Here is a 27931-nt window from a genome sequence, read left to right on the forward strand (position 1 = left end):
AAAAATCAATCTGTTAACCATCCAAAACTCACCCGAGGCCATCGGGTCCCCGTCCGAATATACCAACGAGTTCCATAACATAACACGGACCTACTCGAGTCCTCAAATCATACCTAACAACCTCAAAAATACGAACTACACACGGATTCAAGCCTAATAAATTTCTAAATTTCCAAATTCTACAAACTCACCCAACCCGAGCTCCAAAATCCGAAAATGGGTGAAAATGTTAAACCCTCAAATTTTAAGGTTCTGCCCCAGCGATTTCCGCACCTGCAAACAAGATTTGCGCACCTGCGCCTCCGCTTGTGCGAGCAAAACGTCGCATTTGTGGACTCCACTCACCTGCCCAGTTTCCACTTCTGCGCGCATCCGTCTGCAACTGCGCTCACGCAGGTGCGGAATTTTCCCTCGCACCTACGACCAATGCCTCACAACCCTCTGCCTGCATCTGCGCTCCTTCTCGCGCAGGTGCGATTCCGCACCTGCGAAGCATCTTCCGCACCTGCGCACCTCGCTTCAGCGCACCCCTGCTCGCACCTGTGACTACTTTTCCGCAGGTGCGATTACACCAGAAGGCTTCAGTTCCCGCAGTCTTCCAAATTCAAAAATAAATCCGTTAACCATCTGAAACTCACCCGAGGCCCTCGGGTCCCTGTCCGAACATACCAAGAAGTTCCATAACATAACACGGACCTACTCGAGTCCTCAAATCATACCTAACAACCTCAAAAATACAAACTACACACGGATTCAAGCCTAATAAATTTCCAAATTCTACAAATGACGCCGAAACCTATTAAATCACGTCCGATTGGCCTCAAATTTTTTCACACAGGTCACATTTCACATTACAGACCTATTCAAATTTCCGTAATCGGATTCCAACCCCAATATTAAAAAGTCAAACCCCCGGTCAAACTTCCCAAAAATTCAACTTTCGGCAAATCAAGCCAAATTCCACTACGGACCTCCAAATAATTTTCTTGACACGCTCCTAAGTCCAAAATCACCATACGGAGCTATTGGAATAATCAAAATTCGAATCCGAGGTTGTTTACACATAAGTCCGCATCCGGTCACTATTTTAACTTAAGCTTTAAACCTTGGAACTAAGTGTTCCAATTCCTTCCAAAATCTCACTGGACCCGAACCAATTACCCCGGCAATTCACACAACAGCTGTAAAGTACAGTTTGAGAAGTAAATGGGAAAACGGGGTTGTAATACTCAAAACGACCGGCCGGGTCGTTACAAAAATAATAGAAGACAAATAACAATAATAGCAACATCAAACAACCGGTGATATGAACAGTAATACAACAAGAACACCATTAATATCGCTCAATAACAAATGAATACAAGTACACCCAATTAAATCAAATTCTACAAATAAATGTCTTTCACATTTAATTCTTCCAATAAATCTTTTCAAATATAAGTTTCTCAAATAAATATCTTTTAAATACAATTCTTTCAATAAATCTTTCGAAGTACAAATCCTTCCAAATAAATATTTGGAATATAATTCTTTCAATCAAGAAGTCACCCCGTGACACCTCATTTCATAATCTTAAAAATACGGGCCTTAGCCTATTTTTATATTTCTAAGGCACCTTGTGCCTATAATTAGATCATCAAATTTCCCGAGCACCTAGTACCCTCATTTCATTTCACAACTGTACGAACAATTCACGTGCCAATATCCTCATTATTTACTCACAGCACCACGTGCCCATATTTTATTTTATAATCCGCATGGCAATAGCTACAGGCTCTCAATTTAAACATAAATCAGATTGATATCAATTTACCAACAACAAGACAAATAGCACAAGGTATAAAAATAAACACAAGAAAATCACAACATCACATGAAAATCACCAACACCACAACTCCACATCAGTGTTTTAAAAGGCGGGGGCGTGAGGCAGAGTGTTTTACTTGATATGGGGCGAGGCGTAAGCTGCCTATCTCTACTACTCGTTGAAATGGAGTATCAGTTTGCAACTCTCGAGCCATGCATATTTTAATATCATAATCGAGCCCCTCAATGAATCTAAGGACCCGCTCTCTGATTGTAGGAACCAAGATAGGTGCATGACGGGCTAACCCACTAAACCTGATAGCATATTCTGACACTGTCATAGTGCCCTGACACAACCATTCAAACTCTGTGTGCCATGCATCTCGAAGAGTCTAGGGAACAAACTCTTTCAAGAACATTTCCAAAAATTGAGCCCAAGTTGGTGGTGTTGCATCGGTTGGTATACCTTCTTCATAGATTTGCCACCACTGATATGCTGCGCCTGGCAGTTGAAATATAGTAAAGGCAACTCCACTCACTTCCACAATACCCATGGTGCGGAGAATATGGTGACAATTTTCTAGAAATCCTTGGGCATCCTCTGTAGTTGTGCCATTGAAAGTAGGTGGACTATACCTCTTAAACCTCTCAAGTCTCTTTTGTTCTTCTTCTGATGCTTCTGGCCTGACCTCAGGCTGAACCAGAATAACAGGTTGTACCGGTACTACACCTGGAATCTGACCAACGTGAACTTGTTGCTTTGAAGTTGTGGTAGGAGTTTGAGCTACTCCCCCAATCTGCAAAATATTTGGTACAACAGAGATCAACCCCACCTGAGTTAATGTTCCAAACATACTCAGGAAATGTTCTTAGGTGTCTTGAAGTCCGGGGGTAACAACAGGTGTTTCTGGTACCTGTCCCCCAACTGGAGCTATTGGTGGCTCCTCAACTGTTGTTCTGACAGGTGCTCTAGTCGCAGCACGTGCCTTTCCTCGACCTCTACCTCAGCCTATACCTCGGCCCCGGCCTCTTGCAGTCCTAGAAGTATGTGTGGATTCCTGCTCAGCTAACCCAGTAGCATGTGTCCTCACCATCTGTAAGAGAATGGAGATACAAAGGTTCAAATTCCATATTCAACAAATTCCGCACGACATGAATGAAAGAAATGGAAATTTCCTAATAGTTCTGTAGCCTCTCGAAGATAAGTACAGACGTCTCCATACCAATCTGCAAGACTCTACTAGACTCGTTCGTGACTCGTGGAACCTATGAACCTAGAGCTCTAATACCAACTTGTCATGACACAAAAGCCCACCACAGGCGTCGTGATGGCACCTAGTCTCTAAGACTAGGTAAGCCGATTTCAATTACATTTTAAAGCCATTTTTAAAAAAGATTTATTTACTTAATAAGTAATCAAAACTAACAGTGGAACAAATATGAATATACAACCTCCCAAGACTGGTAGTACTGAGTCACGAACTCTAACTGAATACATGGAATGATCACGAGGACTGAATATACAATACTGTTTGATTACAAATTAACAGTACAATGAAATGAAAAGACTCCAAGGAACTACGACGATCAAGCAGCTCTACCTTGAATTCTTACGATCCCGCTTTAACTCTGCTCAAGTCCGATATCTCCAATACCTCGATCCGTACAAAAATGTGCAAAAGTGTAGTATTAGTATACCACGGTCGGTACACAGTAAGTATCAAGACTAACCTCAGTGGAGTAGAGACGAGGTACAGTCAAGACACTCACTAGTCTAATAACCTGTGCAATATAATATACAAAATAATAGAAGACAAATAACAATAATAGCAACATCAAACAACTGGTGATATGCATAGTAATACAACAAGAATACCATTAATATCGCTCAATAAATAATGAATACAAGTACACCCAATTAAATCAAATTCTCCAAATAAATGTCTTTCACATATAATTCTTCCAATAAATCTTTTCAAATATAATTTTCTCAAATAAATATCTTTTTAAATACAATTCTTTCAACAAATTTTTCTAAGTACAAATCCTTCCAAATAAATATTTTGAATATAATTCTTTCAATCAAGAAGTCACCCCGTGACACCTCATTTCATAATCTTAAAAATACGGGTCTCGGCCCATTTTCATATTTTCAAGGCACCTCGTGCCTATAATTAGATCATCAAATTTCCAGAGCACCTCGTACCCTCATTTCATATCACAACTGCACGGACAATTCACGTGCCAATATCCTCATTATTTACTCACGGCACCTCGTGCCCATATTTTATTTTATAATCCGCATGGCAATAACCACAGGCTCTCAATTTCAACATAAATAAAATTGATATCAATTTACCAACAGCAAGACAAATTACACAAGGTATAAAAATAAACATAAGAAAATCACAACATCACATGAAAATCACCAACACCACAACTCTACATCATCACATATCGTTCCTGACAAATAGCCACCCTTATCGCTCCTATTGCCACCCTTATCGCTCCTATAGCCACCCTTATCGCTCCGCCCAGACCATATTCCAACAAACACTACCACAGTGAAATGCCAACCATATACCCACATAATATCAACGGTAAAATGCCACCCTTATATCCTCAAAATAATAATTAACACAACCCAACAATTTACATGGGAAATATCACGGCAACATAACAAAATCAATTTGTATCACAATTTGTCCAATGGCCACAACCAAATTCCAAAGCTACAACCAAGTCAATTAATTTCACAACAAATAGCCAAAAGCTCCACACAATGTGTACGACACCCAAAAAAAAATCAATAGAGATAGAAATTACTTAACATAAAACAAAGTCTTCATTAAATTTAAATTTTCAATAATTATATAAATACCTCTTCTTAAGCTCATTTAATTAATTATTTGCAGAGGGAAAATCCATAATAAAATTAAATTACAATAATTATCAAACCAACAAATTCACGAAATTACATAAATAATCAGGTAACAATCACATCAAAATATCATATAACAACAGATTCAACAACAACAAGGATTTAGGCACGACAAATAAATAATTAAATATATACCAACAATTATCCAATTTACCACACAATATTCTCAAGACTTTAACTCAATAAAAGTTACACATATAAGCCGAGTGCGTACTCATCACCTCGCGTACACGACTTTTTATATTTCACAAATGGCACATAAGACTCGATGCCTAAGGGGTAATTCTCCTACTCGAGGTTACGAAAGACACTTACTTTTTTGAAGTTATGTCGATATTCCAAAATCGCCTTCTAGCTTGAATTGACCGCTGGACCACTCAAATCTAACTAAATTAATTGTATAACTTCATTAAAATTCATCAAAAATAATTTCGGATAATAATACGTCGACTTAAAATTATATTCCAAAAAGTCAACAAAAGTCAACGTGGGGCCCATCTCTCAGAACCCGATATAATATTTACGAAATCCGAACACCCATTCCAATACGGTTTCAACCATACCAATTTTATCGAATTCCAATAACAACTTGACCTCCAAATCTTAAAGTTTTGTTTTTGGAAGATTTTGCAAAAAATCTTGATTTCCTCCATTTAAATCTGAATTAAATGATAAATATAATCACGGATTCATGAAATATAAACACTTTAGGATATAGAATACTTACCCAAGTCAAAGTCGTGAAGAACTCCTCCAAAATCGCCCAAAAACCGAGCTCCAAAATCTCAATCGAAAATGATAAAGTGACTGATTTTTAGTCCTTATGTTGCTGCCTAGTTTCGCACCAAATTAATCCATAATGACTTCAAATTTTGCACACAAGTCATAATTGACTTAATGGCGCTATTCCCATTTCTGAAATCTAAATCCGACCTCATTATCAAAAATTCACCCTTCGGTCGGACTTATTCAAAATTTTATATTTTCCAACTTTCGCCAAAATGTGTCGAATTGTCCTACGGACTTCCAAATTCAAATCCGAACATACGCCTAAGTCCGAAATCATTATATAAAACTATTTTCATCCTCGAAATTCTATTTCGGGGTCGTTTGCTCAAAAGTCAACTCTTCGGTCAACTCTTTCCATTTAAGCTTCTAAATAAGAATTGCTCTTTTAATTAAATTTCGAATCTTTAGTAAATCAACTCGACCACACCTGCAGGTCATAATACATATTGCGAAACTGTTCGAAACCTTAATCCACTTAACGAGGCGTTAATTCTTAAAACGACAAGTCGGGTCGTACAAAAACTCTCTGAAATCTCTTCTCTAATTATTTTTTCCCTTCCTCTTAATTTTGTTCTCTTCTCTCAAATCTCGTTCCCTTTTCTTTTCTGTTTCAACTGTCTCCTTTTCAAAATATTGGCCTCCCCCTTCCTTTTATGTGAATGTGTGTGTACTTATATATAGATGTGTGTGTGCAATGAGGTGAGACGTGTGAGAGACGTGAAGTGGGGAGTTGGGAAAAGATGAGAATCTGACCTTTTTGTTTTACCAAACTTTATCTATTTTTTACGTAAGTTTACTTCATTTTGTGTTCTTCCTTTTTTTTTTTTTTAAAAGATACATTAAATCATGAAGATAAGAAGATTAACCAATATTTCTTACAATATAGGAAAACTATATATTTACATGTACTTTAAAAGATACTAAGAAAGATTATATAGCTTACTCATTAAAATTCTAATTAAAAGAAAGCAAATATGTTTTGTAAAATTTCTTTTTCTCTTTATAAATAAAAATAAAATTTGTACTATAAGTATGTGAATATTTTTGTAATTTTTTTAAATTTAATTATTTTTTTTAATAAAACCTATTAAGAGTAAGATAAAAGTTTAAAATATTAAAATTGGACATAAAAGAAATATTTACACTAAAATAGTATAGAATTTGGGTGTAGTCAAAAATTAGTTGTTCACATTTGGTTGTTTGAATTTGATTATACTTTGGCATATAGAAATTGGAAAGTGTATGCAGTGGCTTAATTATTGGTATCAACCGTGGTCGTAGGTGTAGTGTATAAAATCGCAAAATGCTCTTCCATACATGGTATCTTATGTTGCATTGGTTGGATTATCAAGGTTTTAGATTTCCCGAGGACGAGCAAGAGCTTAAGTGTGGGGTGGTTAAGGGATTATTGAAATTTTTTTTATATGATTTCCTAGAAGAGTTTTGATTAGAAGTGTAAAAAGATTAATTGAAAGAGGATATATAGGAAACTATAGAAATAAAGTCGGTAGTCCTTTTCCTTTTTTATTTGAGCTATACACATTTTTATCTTATATGAATCCTTTGCTTTTATGAATCATATTATATAGACAAACACTTTTTTTCACGCCCCAATTTCACCTATAGGTCGTGATGGCGCCTAACACTACAGCTAGGCAAGCCAACTTAATAAATTAAGCATATATTGACAAAATTTAAAACCAAGAAAATAATAAAACACCAAATTCTACCAATGTGTGTGCCAAGACCTGGTGTCACAAGTGTATGAGCATCTAGTAGATTATATAAAACCTCAAATACTGTCTGAAATAAAAATAGACAGAATGAAAAATACAAGGAGAGACACTAGTAGCTGCAGAACGGATCAGAAAGGCAGCTCACCACTATGCCCCTAGATAACGTGGGTGTAAGACGATAGGTCCCCAGCTAGTACTTGCCTCATGTCCTTCACAAAAAGTGCAGCAAGTGTAGTATGAGTACGTAAACAACATGTACCCAGTAAATATCAAGCCTAATCTCAAAGTGGTAGAGACAAGATGGCCGACTTTGATACTCATTATGGGTCAATAATAATAATTGAAATACACCTAGGATATTTAAATCATCATGGTTTACAGAATTTAAAATAATTTACTTAATCAGCGAAAATAATCAAATTCCTTCAAATGCAACAATTCTCAATATATTAATTAAATTCCTTCAATTCAAATAACTTCCAATTTATCAATTAAATATCATTTACAGGAATAACAATTAATTCTTTAACAAGCAAGATTAATAATTCATTAAATTTCAAGGATTTTCTAATTTATCAATTAGCTTCGCAAGCTGAAATAAACTATTAAAGTAACGTATAATTATTACTATTAAGCACGATTTCTGCCGAGGACGTACGACCCGATCCAGAGTGTCGTGTACACTGCCGAGGTAAGTACGACGCAATCCATAGATGCATCTATCCTGACGAGGCGTTCGGCCCGCTCCACAAGAAAGGAGGACATTTTCTTATGTACCTCCGGAAGGAGAGTATATTTATTATAAGATAAATTCGGGAGGAAGAACAATTTTTTTTTAACAATTAATTAATTTAAACAAAAAATCAAGCATATGAGATTTCCATCCTTTATTATCTTTATCTAACAATTCACAATATATTCATATATATCAATTAATATTAATTAAATAAAGAATACAATTTACACAAGTAATTCATGCTTTGAGTCCTAAACTACCCGGACTTTAGCATTAATAGTAGCTACGCACGGACTCTCGTCACCTCGTGCATTCGTAGCCCCCGCAATTAGCAATAATTATTCAATTTAATCCCTATGGGGTAATTTTCCCCTCACAAGATTTAGACAAGAGACTTACCTCGTATCAAAGTTCACTTTCCGATTATCGCGTCGCGTAAAATTCTCGATTCAATGCCGAAAAATGCGAAACTATCCAAAAGTTATATAAAATAATTAATATATGTTCAAAATTTTGAAATTCATCTATTAAATAAATTACCCTATACAAAATGGTAAAATTCCTAAAATTCACTCCGAGCCCACGTGCTCGTATTCTGGAACATTTTGGATAAAAACGTTACCCAAAATCTAGAGAACTTGAATATATAATTTCTACCCAATTCCATAACTATTTTCGTGGTTAAAATCTCACTTTTATAAGAATCTAGGTTTTTCGTATAAATCTTTGATTTTTAAGATTTACTAGTTATAATCTACTTATAAACTATGTATTTAACTCAAGGGGGTGTGGAATTAACTTACCTCCAAGTTGTTAGTTGAAATCTCCTCTCAAAAAGCTCCAAAATCGCCCAAGAATGGAAGAAAATGGGCAAAAATGGTGAATTCGCGTTCTTTTAAGCTTTCTTCCAAACAGGTCTTTTGCACCTGCGGCTTCCGCACCTGCAGAAAATCCTTGCAGGTGTGAGTCTCACTAGCCTTGGCCAAACCCGCATCTGCACACACTGCTTCACACATGCGTGATCGTAGGTGCGCCAAAATTCCGCATCTGCGGCGATGGCCTCCCCTTCCCTTTTTCGCTTCTGCGAAGAAATCTCGCATCTACGAGTTTCACGCCTGCGAGCTTCTATCACATCTGCGAATGTCGTACCTGCGACTGGCCAAGCGCAGGTGCAATTCTAACAGTAGCTGGGAGCTTCAGTTTTGGCTCCCAACTTCCAACTTGGTCTGAGCCTCGTCCGATTGACACTCGGGGGCCCCGGGACCCTGCCCGAACATACCAAAAGGTTTGAAATCATAAAACGGACTTGCTCGAACTCTCGGAACGTGTAAAACAACATCAAATCTAAGAATCATACCCTAAACCAAATTGATTCAAACTTAAGAATTTCAAGTTCTTCAATTTACTTCCAATGCGTTGAAATATACTTAAACTACTCGGAATGACACGAAAATTTGCGTGCAAGTCTTAAATCACTATATGGAATTATTCCCAAACTCGAAATTCCAAACGGACTTTAATTACTCAAAATCCTACTCCAAACCAAATTTAAAGAATTTTAAACCTTCAAATAGTTGATTTTTACTATTAAGCATCAAACGCTCCCGGATTATCCAAAACCCGTTTCGGAAATACGCCCAAGTCCAAAATCATCATACAAACCTATTGGAACCGTCAAATCCCGATTCTGGGGTTGTTTTCTCAAAATATTGACCAAAGTCAAACTTGGCCTTTTTAAGGCTAACTTAAGAAACCAAGTATTCCGATTTCAACCCAAACGCTTCCAAATTCCGAACCAACCATCCCCGCAAGTCATAAATTAATAAAAGCATATTCGGGGAGTTTTATTTTAGGGAACGGGTTTCTAAAAGTTAAAATGACTGATTGGGTCATTACATTCTCCACCTCTTAAACAAACGTTCGTCCTCGAACGGGTTTAGAATAATACTTAGAGTGCTAAATAAGTGTGGATATTTGCTCCGCATGTCCTCCTCGGCCTCCCAAGTCGCTTTCTCGACTGGTTGCCCCCTCCACTAGACCTTTACTGCAAAATTCCTCTTGGACCTCAACTGGCGAACTTGTTTATCAACAATGGGAAATGGCTCTTCTTCATAACCCAAACTCTTATCTAGCTGAACTTTGCTGAAGTCCAACACATGTGATAGGTCAGCATGATACTTCCGGAGCATAGATACATGGAAAACCGGATGAACTCCCGATAGACTGGGAGGAAATGCAAGCTCATAAGCAACTTCCCCAACTCGTCTCAATACCTCAAATGGGCCTATTAACCTTGGACTCAACTTGCCCTTCTTCCCGAATCTCATAATCCCCTTCATCGGCGAAACCTTCAAGGGAACTTTTTCACCTACCATAAAGGATAAATCAAGAGCTTTCTGATCAGCGTAACTCTTCTATCTAGATTATGCTGTACGAAGTCGCTCCTGAATCAACTTCACCTTTTCCAAGGCATCCTTTACCAAATCAGTACCATATAACTTAGCCTCACTGGGCTCAAACTATCCGATAGGTGAACGACATCGATGACCATATAAAGCCTCAAATGGAGCCATCTCGATGCTGGATTGGTAACTGTTATTATAAGCAAACTCGGCCAAGGGCAGGAAATGATCCCACTGACCTCCAAAGTCAATCACACATGACCTGAGCATATCCTCCAAAATCTGAACTGTCTGCTCTGACTGCCCATCGGTCTGCGGATGAAAGGCTGTGCTGAGCTCTACACGAGTCCTTAATTCACTCTGTACTGCTCTCCATAAATGTGAAGTAAATTGAGGGCCTCTATCTGATATGATGGAAATTGGCACACCGTGCAACCGAACTATCTCCTAAATATAAATCTGGGCCAACCTCTCTAAAGTATACGTAGTCACAACAGGAATAAAATGTGCCGACTTGGTCAACCTATCAACAATCACCCAAACTGCATCAAACTTCCTCAAGGTCCGCGGCAACCCAACTACAAAGTCCATAGTGATGTGTTCCCATTTCCATTCCGGTATAGTCATCTGCTGAAGTAGGCCACCTGACCTCTGGTGCTCATATTTTACTTGCTGGCAATTTAGACACCTAGCTACATACTCAACTATGTCCTTTTTCATTCATCACCACCAATAATGCTGCCTCAAGTCACGATACATCTTCGTAGCACCTGGATGAATAGAGTACCGAGAAATGTGTGCCTCCTCCAGGATCTTTTTCCTCAGTTCATCCACATTAGGAACACACAGACGATCCTGAAGTCGCAAAACACCATCCGCACCAATAGTAACTTCCTTGGCACCACCTCGTAGTACCATTTCTCGAAGAACCATTAAGTGTGGATCATCATACTGGAGAGCCTTAATCTGCTCAAATAGTGAAGACTAAGCTACAACAAATTCAAGAACTCGGCTGGGCTCTGAAATATCTAGTCACATAAGTCTGTTGGCCAAGGACTAGATATCCAAAGCTAATGGCCTCTCTTCTGCTGAAATGAAAGCCAAACTACCCATACTTTCCGCCTTTCTACTCAAGTGTAACGACCCAGCCGGTCATTTTGAGAATTTAAGCTCCGTTCAGCAGCATAAGGTCTTGAACAGCTTCATATTAGGTGTATTTACTTGCGTACGTGGTTGAATTCAGTTACCGGATGATCTGGAGTGATTTGGAACACTTAGTCCCTAAAACGGAAGCTTAAATCTTAGGATTTTGACCGTAGTCAGAACTATGTGAAGATGACTCCAGAATGGAGTTCTGTCGGTTCTGTTAGCTCCGCTGGGTGATTTTGGACTTAGGAGCGTATCCAAACTGTGGATTTGAGGTCTGTAGCTGATTTAGATTTGAAATGGCAAAAGTTAAATTTTTAGAGATTTTGACCGGAAGTGGACTTTTTGATATCGGGGTCGAAATGTGATTTCGAGAGTTGGAGAAGCTCCGTTATGTTATTTGGGACTTGCTTGCTAAATTTGACGTCATTCCGAGTTGGTTAGATTGGTTTCGGCACGAGTTTTCAAAGTTGAAAGTTTTGGAAGTTCATAAGTTCGATTCGTGGTGCGATTTGTATTTTTGGCATTGTCTGATGTGATTTGATACCTCGAGCGAGTCCGTGTTAGGTTATGAGACTTGTTGGTATGTTTAGACGGGGTCCCGGGGGCCTCGGGTGAGTTTCGAATGGACTACGGGTCATTTCCCCCTATTTTGAACTGTTGTTATCTATCATCTGGTTTCTTTCATCGCGTTCGCGTCCTTGCCTTCGCGTTTACGTAGTGTAATTTTGGAGGGTGAAATACTTCCTCTTTGCATTCGCAGTCACCCTCTCGCGTTCGCGAAGTTCTGCCACCCCCTTCTTCGCGTTCGCATTCCCTATCTCGCGTTCGCGAAGTGCAAACCAGGCCCTGGGCACTGGTGATCATTTTCCTCTTCGCGTTCGCATGTCGCTTACGCGTTCGCGTAGCTATTCCATTACACTCTTCGCGTTCGCATACTACTTCATGCGTTCGCGAAGAGCAGTTGTTGGGCCATCATATTTTCCTCTCCGCGTCCGCGAACGTGTTGTCGCGTTCGCGAAGAACAACTGGGGAGCTTTTGTTGGGCCATCCCTTTCTCCACGTGCGCGATGCAGAAAACACTTGGGCAGAATATAAAGTCCTTTATTCCAAGGGTTTGCCATTTTCACCATTTTTGGAGTTCTAGAGCTCGGTTTTGAGCGATTCTTTGTAGGTTTTTCAAGCAAGTCGATTGGGTAAGTGTTCTTCACCTAGGATTTATTATATTCCGTGATTTTATCTTTGTTTTTATTATTTATTTTGTGCTTTGAGTTGACAAAAATGTTGGCTTTTGAAAAATAATTCAAAATGAAAAATCATGATTTGAGGGACGAAATGGTATCGGAATTTGATAATTTTTGTATGATTGGACTCATATCGGAATGAGTGTTCGGGTTTTGTAAAAATTTTCGGGTTCCGAGGTGTGGGCTCAGGGGTCGACTTTTGTATCGATTTTTAGATTTTGATAAAGATTGAGACTTTATAATCCGAAAGTCTCTTATGAGTTTTATTTGTGCTTTGAAGTTATTTTGATTAGATTTGAGCCGTCCGGAGGTCATTTCACCCGAGAAGTTCATTTTTGAGTATCGGTTTGTCTTCTTTGAGGTAAGTACCTTGCCTAACCTTGTGGGGGGGAACTACCCCTTAGGATTTAAGTCATCTATGTTGATTGTAGTCTGTGTACGCGAGGTGACGAGTGCGTGCTCAGACTTATTTGTGGAAAGTTGGCCTTTTAGGGTTCTTATGTCCTTATATTCACTATGTATGATGTTGTTTTTGATAAGTTTGAATTCCAATTTGCTAGTTTCACCTCTACATGCTTTGATTAGAGATAATTGCTTTAGGATTCACTCTTATTGTCTATTGACCCTTATTCGATTTAACCAAAGATTTTACCTCTTCTAGTGTCGTGCTATATTTTTCATAACTGTTTATTTTTAATTGAAATCATTATTTTCTCATCCTACAATTGTTTAGTCTTAATTAGAGTTATGATTATCTTCCGCTGCTTATCCTTACTTGAATTGTTGAATATTTCTCGTAATTGCTCAACCTCAAAAGGAGTTTAGATAACCTATATCTTAGTTGACATGCCATTATTTGGAACTATTTGACTCGTGTTGACTTCTTATTGTTGACTTGAATATTGTGGAATTGTTGCTACATTTTTGTTTTATTTTCCTTTGTTAAGTTGTTCTCCTTGTGCCTAGCATTCTTTACTGTGGTTATTCCTTGTGAATGAGTTCTACCGTTCTTGTGATTTAAATTCTTGAGTTGATTTGCTCGTCGGACTTTGCATTTCTATCATTGTTGATTTTGTACTCATTGTGGTGATGTATGAGGTTTCTGTCATGTTATAGTTGTTATCTATGTTGTTTGCGCTGCATATTTAAATTAGGACTACGGACGTATTACGGGAGATCCCCCAACACTCCATATTTAAATTGGGACTACAGACGTATTCCGGGAGATCCCCCTGTCTTACATATTTAAATTGGGACTACGGACGTATTCCGGGCGATCCCCCAGCACTGCATATTTAAATTGGGACTACGGACATATTCCGGGAGATCCCCCTGTCTTGCATATTTACTTTGGGACTACGAACGTATTCCGGGAGATCCCCCTGTCTTGCGTATTTACTTTGGGACTACGGGCATATTTCGGGAGATCCACCTGTCTTGCATATTTACTTTGGGACTACGAACGTATTCCGGGAGATCCCCCTGTCTTGCATATTTATTTTGGGACTACGGACGTATTCTAGGAGATCCCCCTATCTTGCATATTTACTTTGGGACTACGGACGTATTTCAGGAGATCCCCCAGCACTGCATATTTATTTTGGGACTACAGACGTATTTCGGGAGATCCCCAACACTGCATATTTATTTTGGGACTACGGACGTATTCCGGGAGATTCCCCCCCCCCCAATGTATAATTAATTCGGGACTACGGGATGGTATCCCAGTAGATTTCCCCTGTGGTTATATCTGTGTTCGGAGCTACTAATCTTCTATGTATAGGTGTCACAGGGTGACTTATACTCGAAGGATATTACTTGAAAAGTTTATATTTGAAAAGTATTTATCTTGAAGGAACTATGTTTGAAGATATTTATTTGAAAGGGTTATACTTGAAAAGTATTTATCTTGAAAGAACTATGTTTGAAGGCTAATTATTTGAAAAGTTTATATTTGAAAGGTTTTATTTTGAAAGAACTATGTTTGAAAGATATTTATTTGAAGGAAGTATATTTCAAAAATAATTTCTTATTGGAAAGGATTATATTCTAAATAACTCAATTTAAAAACTTACGAGTGAAAGTTTACACTTGAAAGATTTGACTAATTTATTGGGGTTGTTGGGTGAGTCCTGATGTGAAAACTATTGCAGTTGCTGAGTTACTACTTGCCTTTACTGTATTGTGATTTTTGGATTTGGGTTGTGTTTCCGTTCATTCTTCTGTGTCTTATTCTGGTGTTCCGTTGTTACTTGCTGTTTTTCCTTCCTTATTGCAGTTGTTATGTCGTTAGCCATATCACGGGGTCCTTTGATAGATGTCATGTTTTGTCATCTTTATACTTATGCTTGTTCAGTTTATTAGACCAGTGGGTGTCTTGACTAGTCCTCGTCACTACTTCACCGAAGTTAGTCTTGATACTTACTGGGCACTGCTGTGGTGTGCTCATGCTACTCTTCTGCACAATTTTTTTTTGTTTTTTTGCAGACCCAGGTATTTGTTCGTTAGCTAGTTGTGTGGACTGTTGCTGCGGAGACTCAAGGTAAACATGCCGCTGCGTTCGCAGGTTTCGGAGTCACCTTCAATACACTGTATGCATCCCCAAAAAGGAAGGTAACACTAACACTGGTGTTGTAGTCAATGCTGTCTTGAGCTTCTGAAAGCTTGACTCATAATCATCGGACCATCGGAACTGAACACCCTTCTGGGTTAATTTGGTCAAAGGTGCTGCAATAGATGAAAAACCTTCCACAAACCGACGATAATAACCTGCTAAACCCAAAAAAAATCCTGATCTCAGTCGCCGAAGTGGGACGATGCCAATTCTAAACTGCCTCAATCTTTTTGGGATCAACCTTAATACCATCACCCGATACAATATGTCCCAAAAATGCTACAGACTCAAGCCAGAACTCACATTTAGAGAACTTAGCATATAGCTTTTGTTCCCGCAATGTCTGAAGCACTACTCTTATATGCTGCTCATGTTCCTCCTTACTGCGTGAGTAGATCAAAATGCCATCAATGAAGACAATGACAAACGAATCAATATATGGCCTGAATACCCTGTTCATCAGATCCATAAACGCTGCCGGGGCATTAGTCAAACCGAAAGACATTACCAGAAACTCATAATGACCATATCTAGTACGGAAAGCAGTTTTCGGAACATCCGAAGCTTGAATCTTCAACTGATGATACCGCAACCTCAAGTCGATCTTAGAGAACACCCTAGCACCATGCAACTAGTCAAATAGATCATCAATACGTGGCAACAGGTACTTGTTCGTAATAGTGACTTTGTTCAATTGGCGATAATCAATACACATCCGCATTGTTCCATCCTTCTTTTTCACAAATAATACCGGTGCACCCCAAGGCGATACACTCGGTCTGACGAACCCTTTGGCTAGTAACTCTTCAAGTTGTTCTTTCAATTCTTTCGGAGCCATATGATACGGTGGGATAGATATAGGCTGGGTATCTGGAGCCAAGTCAATACAAAAATCAATATCACGATCAGGTGGCATACCTGGAAGATCTGAAGGAAATACATTGGAGAACTCCCAAATTACTGGCACTGAATCAATAGCCGGAGTCTCTGTAGTAGTATCCCGAACATAGGCTAGATAAGCCAAACAACCCTTCTCAACCATGTGTTGAGCCTTTATAAAAGAAATAACCCGATTAAATGAACTAACCGACGAACCCTTCCACTCCGGCCTAGGCAAATATGGAATAGCCAAGGTAACAGTTTTGGCATGACAATCTAGAATAAGATGATATGGAGATAACCAGTCCATACCCAGAATAATTTCAAAATCGATCATCTCGAGCAATAAGAGATCTGCTCTAGTTTCATAACCACAGAATGTAATAATATAAGATCGGTAGATCCGGTTCACAATAACAGAATCGCCTATAGGAGTGGACACATAAACAGGAGTACTCAAGGACTCATGAGAAACACCCAGGAATGGAGCAAATAGAGATGACACATATGAATACGTGGATCCTGGATCAAATAATATTGAGGCATCTTTGCCGTAAACAGAAATAATACCTATAATCACAGCATCTGAGGCCTCTGCATCTGGTCTAGCCGAAAAAGCATAGAACCGAGTTGGAGCGCCAACTAGTTGGCCTCTGCCCGGCTGACCTCCACCTCTAGGACGACCCCTACCCACCTGTCCTCCACCTTTTGGTGGTCGGACTACTGGTGGAGCAACTGGTCCGGTAAGCATAGGCTGCTGACCCTGCTGTACTGGTCTACCCCGAAGCCTGGGGCAAAACCTCCGCATGTGACCGGGATCCCCGCACTCGTAACAACTCTGCGATGCGATGGGCTGCTGACTAAGTGTCTGGCCCTGGGAAACTGAATACCCACATTGGAGGACCCTGAATAGATGGTGGGCGGTAGAAACTCTCTGGTATAGCACTGAGATAAGGTCGCACTGGAGTACCTCGAGGAGGTGGTGGTTCTGGAAATGGGGGTCTGCTGGACTGCCCCCTCACGAACTGACCTCTGCCCCCAGACGGAGCACCTCTAAACTCTCCAGAGTACCTGAACTGCTTATCTCTCATAATCTGCTCTCGGCTACACTGACGCATACCCTCAATCCTATGGGCTATCTCCACAACTCGCTCATAAGAAGTACCCATCTCAACCTCTCGAGCCATAGTGGCCTGAATACCAGTATGTAAACCGGCTACAAACCTCTGCACTCTCTCCGCCTCAGTAGGGAGTATCATAAGTACATGGCGAGATATTTCAGAAAACCTCGCCTCATAATCAGTCACTAACATCTGACCTTGCTGAAGCTGCTCAAACTGAAACTGCAACTCTTCCCTTTGGGAGGGTGGAATATATATGTCCAGGAAGATACGGGTGAACCTGTCCCAAGTCATGGGAGGAGAATCTGTTGGTCTGCCAAGAACATAAGACTGCCACCATCTACAGGCTCTGCCCTCTAGTTGAAAAGTAGCGAAGTCAATCCCATGAGATTCCAATATCCTCATGTTATGTAGTCTGTCCCTGCAACGATCAATGAAGTCATGTGGATCCTCATGTCGCTCACCCCCAAAAACAAGAGGATGTAGTCTAGTCCATCGGTCCAATAATTTTTGAGGATCGGCGGCTACAGCTGGCCTGGGCTCCACCCACGGGTAGTGCACCTTGGGTCTGATATACAACAGTTGTCTGTCCATGAGCCTATGTGGTAGGGGTATGTCCTCCCCCGCCCGCCTGAGATGTGGCTGGGTCTGCCAGAAATAAACCGGCATGAGTCATATTGTCCATGAACCACATCATACGACCCATGACATCCTGAAATCTCGGTGCAGATATGAAATCCACCGGAGCTGGCTCTGCCACAGGCACCTCATCCTGTTCCTCAACAATAGGGTTCTATGCTGAACCCATTGGCGGCATTACTGGAACAGTCCTGGGACGTCCTCGCCCTCTACCATGGGCTGGAGCCCTCCCTCGGCCTCTAGCAACTAGGGGAGTAGCTCTTCCCTGGCCTGGAACCTCATTCGAGCGCGTTCTCACCATCTGAGAGAGAATAAGAGAAGGATATTTAGAACTACATCAATTTCACGATGGAATATGAAGAAAGGTAATTTCCTAACACCCTATAGCCTCTCGAAGATAAGTACAGACGTCTCCGTACCGATCCGCAAGACTCTATTAGGCCTGCTCATAACTTGTGAGACCTACGTGAACCTAGTGCTATGATACCATGTTGTCACGACCCAATTTCTCCTATAGACCGTGGTGGGCGCCCAACACTACAGCTAGGCAAGCCAACTTAATAAATTAAGCATATATTGACAAAATTTAAAACCAAAAAAATAATAAAACACCAAATTCTACCAATGTGTGTGTCAAGACCTGGTGTCACAAGTGTATGAGCATCTAGTAGATTATATAAAACCTCAAATACTGTCTGAAATAAAAATAGACAGAATGAAAAATACAAGGAGAGACACTAGTAGCTGCAGAACGGATCAGAAAGGCAGCTCACCACTATGCCCCTAGATAACGTGGGTGTAAGACGATAGGTCCCCCACTGGTACTTGTCTCAAGTCCTGCAAGTGTAGTATGAGTACGTAAACAACGTGTACCCAGTAAGTATCAAGCCTAATCTCGAAGTGGTAGAGATGAGATGGCCGCCTTTGACACTCACCATGGGTTAATAATAATAATAATTGAATACAACTAGGATATTTAAATCAGCATGGTTTACAGAATTTAAAATAATTTACTTAATCAGCGAAAATAATCAAATTCCTTCAAATGCAATAATTCTCAATATATTAATTAAATTCTTTTAATTCAAAGTGGGTTGCTCTGATGGTAAGCACCCTCCACTTCTAACCAAGAGGTTGTGAGTCCGAGTCACCCCAAGAGCAAGGTGGGGAGTTGTTGGAGGGAAGGATGCCGAGGGTCATTTGGAAACAACCTCTCTACCCCAGGGTAGGGGTAAGGTCTGCGTACACACTACCCTCCCCAGACCCCACTAGTGGGATTATACTGGGTTGTTGTTGTTGTTGTTGTTGTAATTCAAATAACTTCTAATCTATCAATTAAATATCATTTACATGAATAACAATTAATTCTTTAACAAGCAAGATTAATAATTCATTAAATTTTAAGGATTTTTCAATTTATCAATTAGCTTCGCAAGCTGAAATAAACTATTAAAGTATCGTATAATTATTATTATTATTAAGCACGATTTCTGACGAAGACGTACGGCCTGATCCAGAGTGTCGTGTTCACTGCCGAGGGATGTGCGACACGATCCATAGATGCATCTATCCTGCCGAGGCATTCGGCCCGCTCCACAAGAAAGGGGGACATTTTCTTATGTACCTCCGAAGGGAGAGTATATTTATTATAAGATAAATTCGTGAGAAAAAATAATTTCTTTTAACAATTAATTAATTTAAACAGAAAATCAAGCATATGAGATTTCCATCCTTTAATATATTTATCTAACAATTCACAATATATTCATATATATCAATTAATATTAATTAAACAAATAATATAATTTACACAAGTAATTCATGCTTTGAATCCTAAACTACCTAGACTTTAGCATTAATAGTAGCTACGCACGGACTCTCGTCACCTCGTGCGTACATAGTCCCCGCAATTAGCAACAATTATTCAATTTAATCCCTATGGGGTAATTTCTCCCTCACAAGATTAGACAAGAGACTTACCTCGTCTCAAAATTCACTTTCCGATTATCGCGTCGCGTAAAATTCTTGATTCAATGCCGAAAAATCCGAAACTATCCAAAAGTTATATAAAATAATTAATATATGTTCAAAAATTCGAAATTCATCTATTAAATAAATTACCCTATCCAAAATGGTAAAATTCCTAAATTTCACCCCGGGCCCACGTGCTCGGATTCTGGAAATTTTTAGATGAAAACGTTATCCAAAATCTCAAGAACTTGAATATATAATTTCTACCCAATTCCATAACTATTTTCGTGGTTAAAATCTCACTTTTATAAGAATCTAGGTTTTTCATCTAAATCTTTGATTTTTAAGATTTACTAATTATAATCTACTTATAATCTATGTATTTAACTCAAGGAGGTGTAGAATTAACTTACCTCCAAGTTGTTAGTTGAAATCTCCTCTCAAAAATCTCCAAAATCGCCCAAGAATAGAAGAAAATGGGCAAAAATGGTGAATTCCCGTTCTTTTAAGCTTTCTTCCAAACAAGTCTTTCGCACCTGCGGACAGTGTACCTACCTGCGGCTTCCGCACCTGCGGAAAATCCTCGCAGGTGCGAGTCTCACTAGCCTTGGCCAAACCCGCATCTGCGCACACTGCTTCGCACATGCGCGATCGTAGGTGCGCCAAAATTCCGCATCTGCGGCGATGGCCTCCCCTTCCCTTTTCCGCTTCTGCGAAAAAATCTCCCATCTGCGAGTTCCGCGCTTGAGAGCTTCTGTCGCATCTGCGAATGTCGCACCTGCGACTGGCCAAGCGCAGGTGCAATTCTGACAGTAACTGGGAGCTTCAGTTTTGGCTCCCAACTTCCAACTTGGTCCAAGCCTCGTCCGATTGACACTCGGGGCCTCTAGGACCCCGCCCGAACATACCAACAGGTTTGAAATCATAAAACGGACTTGCTCGAACTCTCGGAACGTGTAAAACAACATCAAATCTAAGAATCATACCCTAAACCAAATTGATTCAAACATATGAATTTCAAGTTCTTCAATTTACTCCCAATGCGCCGAAATATACTTAAACTACTCGGAATGATACGAAAATTTGCGTGCAAGTCTTAAATCACTATACGGAACTATTCTCAAACTCGGAATTCCAAACTGACTTTAATTACTCAAAATCCTACTCCAAACCAAATTTAAAGAATTTTAAACCTTCAAATAGTTGATTATTACTATTAAGCGTCAAACGCTCCCGGGTTATCCAAAACCCGTTTCGGACATACGCCCAAGTCCAAAATCATCATACGAACCTAATGGAACCGTCAAATCCCGATTCCGGGGTCGTTTTCTCAAAATGTTGACCGAAGTCAAACTTCGCCTTTTTAAGGCTAACTTAAGGAACCAAGTGTTCCGATTTCAACCCAAACGCTTCCAAATTCCGAACGAACCATCCCCGCAAGTCATAAATTAATAAAAGCATGTTCGGGGAGTTTTATTTTAGGGAACGGGTTTCTAAAAGTTAAAATGACTGATTGGGTCATTACATTCTCCACCTCTTAAACAAACGTTCGTCCTCGAACGGGTTTAGAATAATACTTAGAGTGCTAAATAAGTGTGGATATTTGCTCCGCATGTGGATAATACTTTATAATTTTATCGTACCTTTCTAAGCTATGATTTAATCCATATTAATTCTGATGCAAAGAAAAAATAATACTACTTGTTGTACGCATAAGCCAATAGTATGCCATGTTCGGTTTATCTTCAGGAATAACTATTTTTCTCTAAGTCTTCAATATAAATCTAAGTCTAATAGCCTATTTGGCCACACTTCTTTTAAGGCAAAAAATATTTTTTTTGGTCAAAAATACTTTTCTTTTCTTCTAAAATTAAGGTGTTTGGCCAAGTTTTTAAAAGGAAAAAAAAGTGCTTTTGAGGAGAAGCAGAAGTTGTTTTGGAGAAGCGAAAAAAAAAAATAGTTTCTCTCTAAAAACACTCATTTGAAAATTACTTTTGAGAAAAATACACTTAGAAGTAGTTTTTTAAAACTTGGCCAAACATTAATTGATGTTCAGAAGTGTTTTTCAAATTAATTAGTTAAATACAAACTGTTTCTCACCAAAAGTTCTCAAAAACACTTTTGGCTTCTCAAAATAAGCGGATTTTTGCAGTTTAGCCAAACGGGCTATATAAGTGTAAGTGTGAGATATTTTACTAGTATCAATGCTTGAACTAATACTTTATTTTCAATATATTAGAAGTATTCTTTCAACATATTGTTTAAGTTTTTTTTATTTTTATTTTTATCTAGTGAACTTTTTATCTGAATCAACAACATTAATGATATCTTTTAGACACTAGATTGTATTAGTAAGATTTTCAATTATGGGGATTTTTTTGCTATATTTACAAGTTAAATATCAGTTTTTTATTGTTCCGTTTTTCTACATTAGAGTCACATAGAAAGTTGAGCTCGGGTCACTCTAAGATAGCAATTATGATAATATTCTTTCTGTCCATTCTTATGTATAAGAAAGAATCTAGACTAATTTTAGATTTATGATATTTAATCTTATTTTGATTTTATTAGTTTTATTTACGAGTAACTTATTTTTGGGGACAATAGAGGGGCAAATATGACCTGTAGTAGCATCGTGTCGTTTGCCTTTCTGAAAGGCTATACTTTTCGCTCCAAAAAGTTTGAAATGAAGTTCAAAAAATGAACAGTGCAGCAGAAAATCTCTGCCTTTCTCTATTAAGCAACTGCAGAACTCTCCGAAACCTCAAGCAAATCCACGCCTTCGTTTACAAATCCGGCCTCGAAACCGACCCATTAATCTCCGCAAAAATCCTACTTATTTCCGCCGTTCAAATCTCCGACGCTATTGATTACGCTCGCCGTCTCTTCATCCACAACCCAAACCCAGATGTGTTCATGTACAACACCCTCATCCGAGGTGAATCCGAGTCAGACTCACCCAATAACTCCGTCAGCTCGTTCGCTCGCATGCTACGAGAATCATATTCCCCTCCGGATAGTTTCTCTTTCGCTTTTGCACTCAAAGCAGCGGCGAATTTGCGGTGTTTGAAAACTGGGTTTCAGCTGCATTGTCAAGCTATGGTTCGTGGACTCGATACCCATCTCTTCGTTGGGACTACATTGGTTAGTATGTATGGGGAATGTGGATTTGTTGTGTTTGCTCGGAAGGTGTTTGATGAAATGAATGAACCAAATGTCGTGGCGTGGAATGCGATAATTACAGCATATTTTCGTGGGAATGATTTGAGTGGTGCAGATAGACTGTTTGGTTTAATTCCGTGCAGGGACTTGACTACTTGGAATGTGATGCTAGCGGGGCATACTAAAGCAGGGGATCTTGAGCGTGCGAAGGGGTTGTTCTTGCGGATGCCGAGTAGAGATGATGTTTCTTGGAGTACTATGATTGTTGGATTTGCTCGTAATGGATACTTTGATGAGGCGCTTCGGGTTTTCAGGGAGTTGGTTGGGAGTGGAAATAGGTCGAATGAAGTGAGCTTGACGGGTGTTTTATCTGCGTGTGCTCAAGCTGGGGCATTTGAGTTTGGGAAAATTTTGCATGCATTTATAGAGAAAATGGGGTTTGCTTGGATTAGTTCTGTGAACAATGCACTTTTGGATACTTATTCCAAGTGTGGAAATGTGTTGATGGCTCGTCTTGTCTTTGAGAGAATGCCTGGGAAGAAAAGCATTGTTTCCTGGACTTCTATGATTGCAGGGCTTGCAATGCAAGGATATGGTGAAGAGGCGATAAAACTTTTTCACAAGATGGAAGAATCTGGGACCAGACCTGACGAGATCACTTTTATTTCGATCCTTTATGCATGTAGTCATGCTGGTTTACTTGAAAGAGGTCATGAGATTTTTAGTAAAATGACAGGAATTTATAACATTGAACCAACGATTGAGCATTATGGTTGTATGGTTGATTTGTATGGCAGGGCTGGTCAGCTTCATAAGGCATATAATTTTGTGGTTCAAATGCCAGTACCACCCAATGCCATTATTTGGCGCACACTTCTTGGGGCTTGCAGCTTTTTTGGTGACATTGAATTGGCCGAGCAAGTAAAGAAAAGACTCTCTGAGTTGGATCCAGACAACTCTGGTGACCATGTTTTGTTGTCGAACATTTATGCAGTTGCAGGGAAATGGAAGGATGTTGATACGGTGAGGAGATTAATGGCTGAGAAGAATATGAAGAAAACTCCTGGTTGGAGCATGATTGAAGTAGACAAGGTCATGTACAGTTTTGTTGCAGGGGATAAACTAAATGACATTACTGAAGAGGCTTATAATAAGCTAAGTGAGATAACATTAAAACTTAAAGTAGAAGGTGGTTATGTTCCAGAGGTAGGCAGTGTTTTGCATGATATAGAAGAGGAAGAAAAGGAAGATACACTGTCTAAGCACAGCGAGAAACTTGCTGTTGCTTTTGGAATGGCAAGGTTATGTAAGGGAAGAACCATACGAATTGTAAAGAATTTAAGAGTGTGCAAAGATTGTCATAGTTTTATGAAGTCGATATCTAAAGTCTACGAATTGGATATTGTGGTTAGGGATAGAAGTCGGTTTCATTCTTTCAAAGAAGGTTCTTGCTCTTGCAGAGATTATTGGTGACTGATGATTGATGGTCCGATCAAATTGGTAACACTCCCATTTTCAGGGTAAACAACATTGACTGTGAATAAAGGACCCACATTATGGATGCTGTGGAGTGCTCCATTCTAGCCATTGCAATGAAAGAATATGGAAAAGAAGCAATCCAATCACAGATGGAATTTTTGCTCCTTCCAGCTCCTCAGGTCTGCTATATGAGGATTCTGCTTATTTAATAACTGAGGCGTAATGGCACTGAGATGTGGAGCATTAATTTGATTTTTGCTTTATGCAGCATGTCTGTTCACTTCTGGAGCCACATCTTTTATTGCTGAATATGCTAGGTTATTAATCAGGTCACAGATGCAAATGAAAATAGTGTGAGGGAGACTACTTAATCGTATGGCATTGTTGATAGTATTAGATTGGTATGCAGTACATTTTTATGAGTGAAAGGCATAAATGTCTGTTTTTCAAACTGCAAAGTATCAGGAAAATATGGCTAAAACCAAAATGTGTCACAGGTTTGTAATTTTTTCTTTGCAAAATGTTCTTGTTTGCATACCCGAGGTCACTGCTGCTTATTATCCTTCTATTTTTATTGAGGAATTGAACGACAAGACATACATTGCAATAGGAGTTCTGGGACCAGGAACAAAAGAAACATAGTTGGGAAACAGTCCATATGTATAATTTTCTGAATAAAAATTTAAAGACAAATTTCGACCAATTAGCAAGTCCATTTTCACTTTCTTTTATCTTTTACTATAACATAAAGACCAAAATTGGAAATTCTTGTTCCTTTCTTCCCATTTGACTTATGATTCTTGTGTCATGAGCAATATAACTGCAGTCATGATCCATCCCCTCCCTCTTGTCTTGTCACAGGTAATTTAACCAATTTGTCAGTGCCTGAAGTTTCATAGAAGCTGATCTATAATGATGTATCATTGTTTTGGATTGCTTGATTCTAAAATTCAAATTCCTGAATGGTTTTATAATGATTCTCTTCTAAATCAAGCACAGCACTACACCTCTTGGTTTTTCGCTTGGAAAGTTTCTTTTGAAGTTTGTCCAAAAGGTTGTGCCTTGTTCTGCTGGTAATTTTGTCCTCTTTTTCTGCAATGTATCTGTTGTTAATGGCTCACTTTATGCCACTTCTGCACTAGATTATGCTTGTCCAAATTCGTTGGTAGTTTCAGACCGCTCCATTTCTATTGGGGGTATAGGAGTGCGCTTTGCTAATACTTTCAAACAAATGAATCAGATGAGAGATGATATAATGCTGCTATAGAAGCAGTTCGTGTTGCAGAAAAGGGCTTGCTAAGCCTGCTGCTATTTGCTCCCATCTAGGTGCTCCACCTCTGACCTCCTATTGGTTTTGGAAGATATTCTAATAGGGAAGCAAGGTGAGCCTAGATCTTTCCCGACATTGCTCCTTCTCAATCTTGTTCAATAGAAATCTCAACAGCTAGCTCTGTGATGCCTGCTGGCCTAAGATCAACATAGATAATAAAAGGACAACACGATTGTGAAGTGCCTGAACTAGTCTATGTTCAATAATTTTTTATTCTCGTCGAATTAGAAGCCAATTGTAGATTCTGCTGCATATTATCCATTGGATAAAATATATGTTTTGACTGCTAGAACATCCAACTTCCGAGTCAGAAATTTTCATATTGAATAGGATTTTCTCCACATTTGCAAATGCTATTAACCTTTTTGTTTGATTGATTATGTGTTATTGCAGGTACGGTCTGCTAAGAGGGACACTAAGGGACCAATTACTCTCCTGCTGTGGCTGGTGAAACTCATGGAAGAGCCATCAATCATGGTAATTGTGTGCCCCGGGGATTCATTCTTTCCCACATAATAGAATGAAAGGTTACGATGCCCAATCACTCAAAGCCATTGTGAGTCAAGGAGATCTTCTCTACAATATGTAGTCCTTTAACAAAAGCTTAATAGTTATTGAGGAGTACTGAGATTCAACGAGCTAGGCCAAGTGTCTGTTCGTGAGCGGGGGAAGTGAAACACAGTAAGGGAGTGGGATAAACTTCTTTTTATATCACTTAAGAACCTGACTAGGAACAAAGAAGACCGGGCTAAAAGAGATTTCACTTTAGGCGATTCAATTGGACTTTTCTATCAAGATACTTAAATGTCTTTGTTTGGATGATATAAAATAGTATATGTTAGCAATGAGAAGGAAATTGTGACTCCCAATATCATTGAGCGCAGATATGCACTTATGGAGCGGCTAGTTGGTTGCCTGCGTTCTTGCTGGTTTCTTGACTGGTTTACTTGACCCAATAAAGTGGGATTTGTCCAATTTTTGTCGAGGTGGATAGTTGGATACTGGTTCTTATTCTGGAAATTGTAGGTTCTCAAAAGAGGTCAAAAGCAGAAGTAAAAGCTCTCAGGGAGACCAATGGGGTGAGCAACTATGTTGAAATGCCTGGTGCTGCTCTCTTTCCCCAAGAGGGCGATCCTGAGATAGGTGCAGATCAGCTCTTCAGTTTCTACAAGAGAAATTTGAGCTATAATCCTACAATGATTGTCAGCTCCAAGTCCTTAACACAGTACTGATGAAGAGGTCAGTGGCTAACATGATAGTTCTGTTGATCTTGAGCAATGTGCAAAAACATATCACTATTAATGGAGTTCTACCTCGTTAAGTCCTTCCTAAGATAAGAGAAAGTTTGAGTATGAAAACCATTATAAGACTTGATACTTATTTAATCTCCAATTGCAATCCCTAAGTCTACATCAGAGATGCATTATACTTTTGTAACTTTGCAGGGATTTTGTGAGGTAATAAGTATTCTATTTGATCTTTAGGGGCTTGATATAATGAGGTGTCTCCTGTATGATCCTTCAGTTGATCAGCTCCACTAGCACTGAAAAATTATGTTAGATTTGGCTAGCAACAAGGAGAAACTGTTTGCAGATAGTAAGCCTTCTTGATATCATGTGCAGTGAGTTGATTTTAAGCATTCTTGCTGTCATATGTTATATTTGTCTTTATTCTTATTATACCCTTATCGCTTTCTAATTTAGTTCCTGAAGAACTAATTTGCACTACTGATATTAAGCTTAGTTAGTATCCGTGTGGTTGGCAGAAGTTGCATTCATTAACAGCATGTATAAGATGCTTGAATCCATATAAGCACACGGATTTATGAATACATGTCGAAAGATGAGGTTTCAATCTAGCTATTTAGAACTTAGTCGGTGGAAACGACTTCAGTGCAAATTTTATGGGGCTGGGATCAATCAATTAAATGAAAAAT

The 27931-nt window shown here is 39.1% G+C and overlaps 1 protein-coding gene across 5 annotated transcripts; it reads left to right on the forward strand.

Annotated features, from left to right (window-relative positions):
* The first annotated feature begins 22578 nt into the window (after positions 1–22578).
* On the forward strand, positions 22579–27591 carry LOC107831524 (pentatricopeptide repeat-containing protein At1g74630-like). Of its 5 annotated transcripts, none has more exons than XM_075248294.1 (3): positions 22579–26047; positions 26389–26551; positions 26880–27591. In XM_075248294.1, exon 1 carries the CDS (start codon positions 22725–22727, stop codon positions 24657–24659), a length of 1935 nt encoding a protein of 644 aa, XP_075104395.1. In that variant the 5' UTR covers positions 22579–22724; the 3' UTR covers positions 24660–26047; positions 26389–26551; positions 26880–27591. The 5 variants fall into 5 exon arrangements, with proteins under 5 accessions (XP_075104395.1, XP_075104393.1, XP_075104391.1 ...); XM_075248292.1 differs by having other exon boundaries at positions 22579–24844; positions 24934–26047; positions 26389–27591; XM_075248290.1 differs by having other exon boundaries at positions 26389–27591.
* Positions 27592–27931: the final 340 nt, after the last annotated feature.

The sequence above is a fragment of the Nicotiana tabacum genome, chromosome 24 (assembly GCF_000715075.1).
Source record: "Nicotiana tabacum cultivar K326 chromosome 24, ASM71507v2, whole genome shotgun sequence".
NCBI lineage: Eukaryota > Viridiplantae > Streptophyta > Magnoliopsida > Solanales > Solanaceae > Nicotiana > Nicotiana tabacum.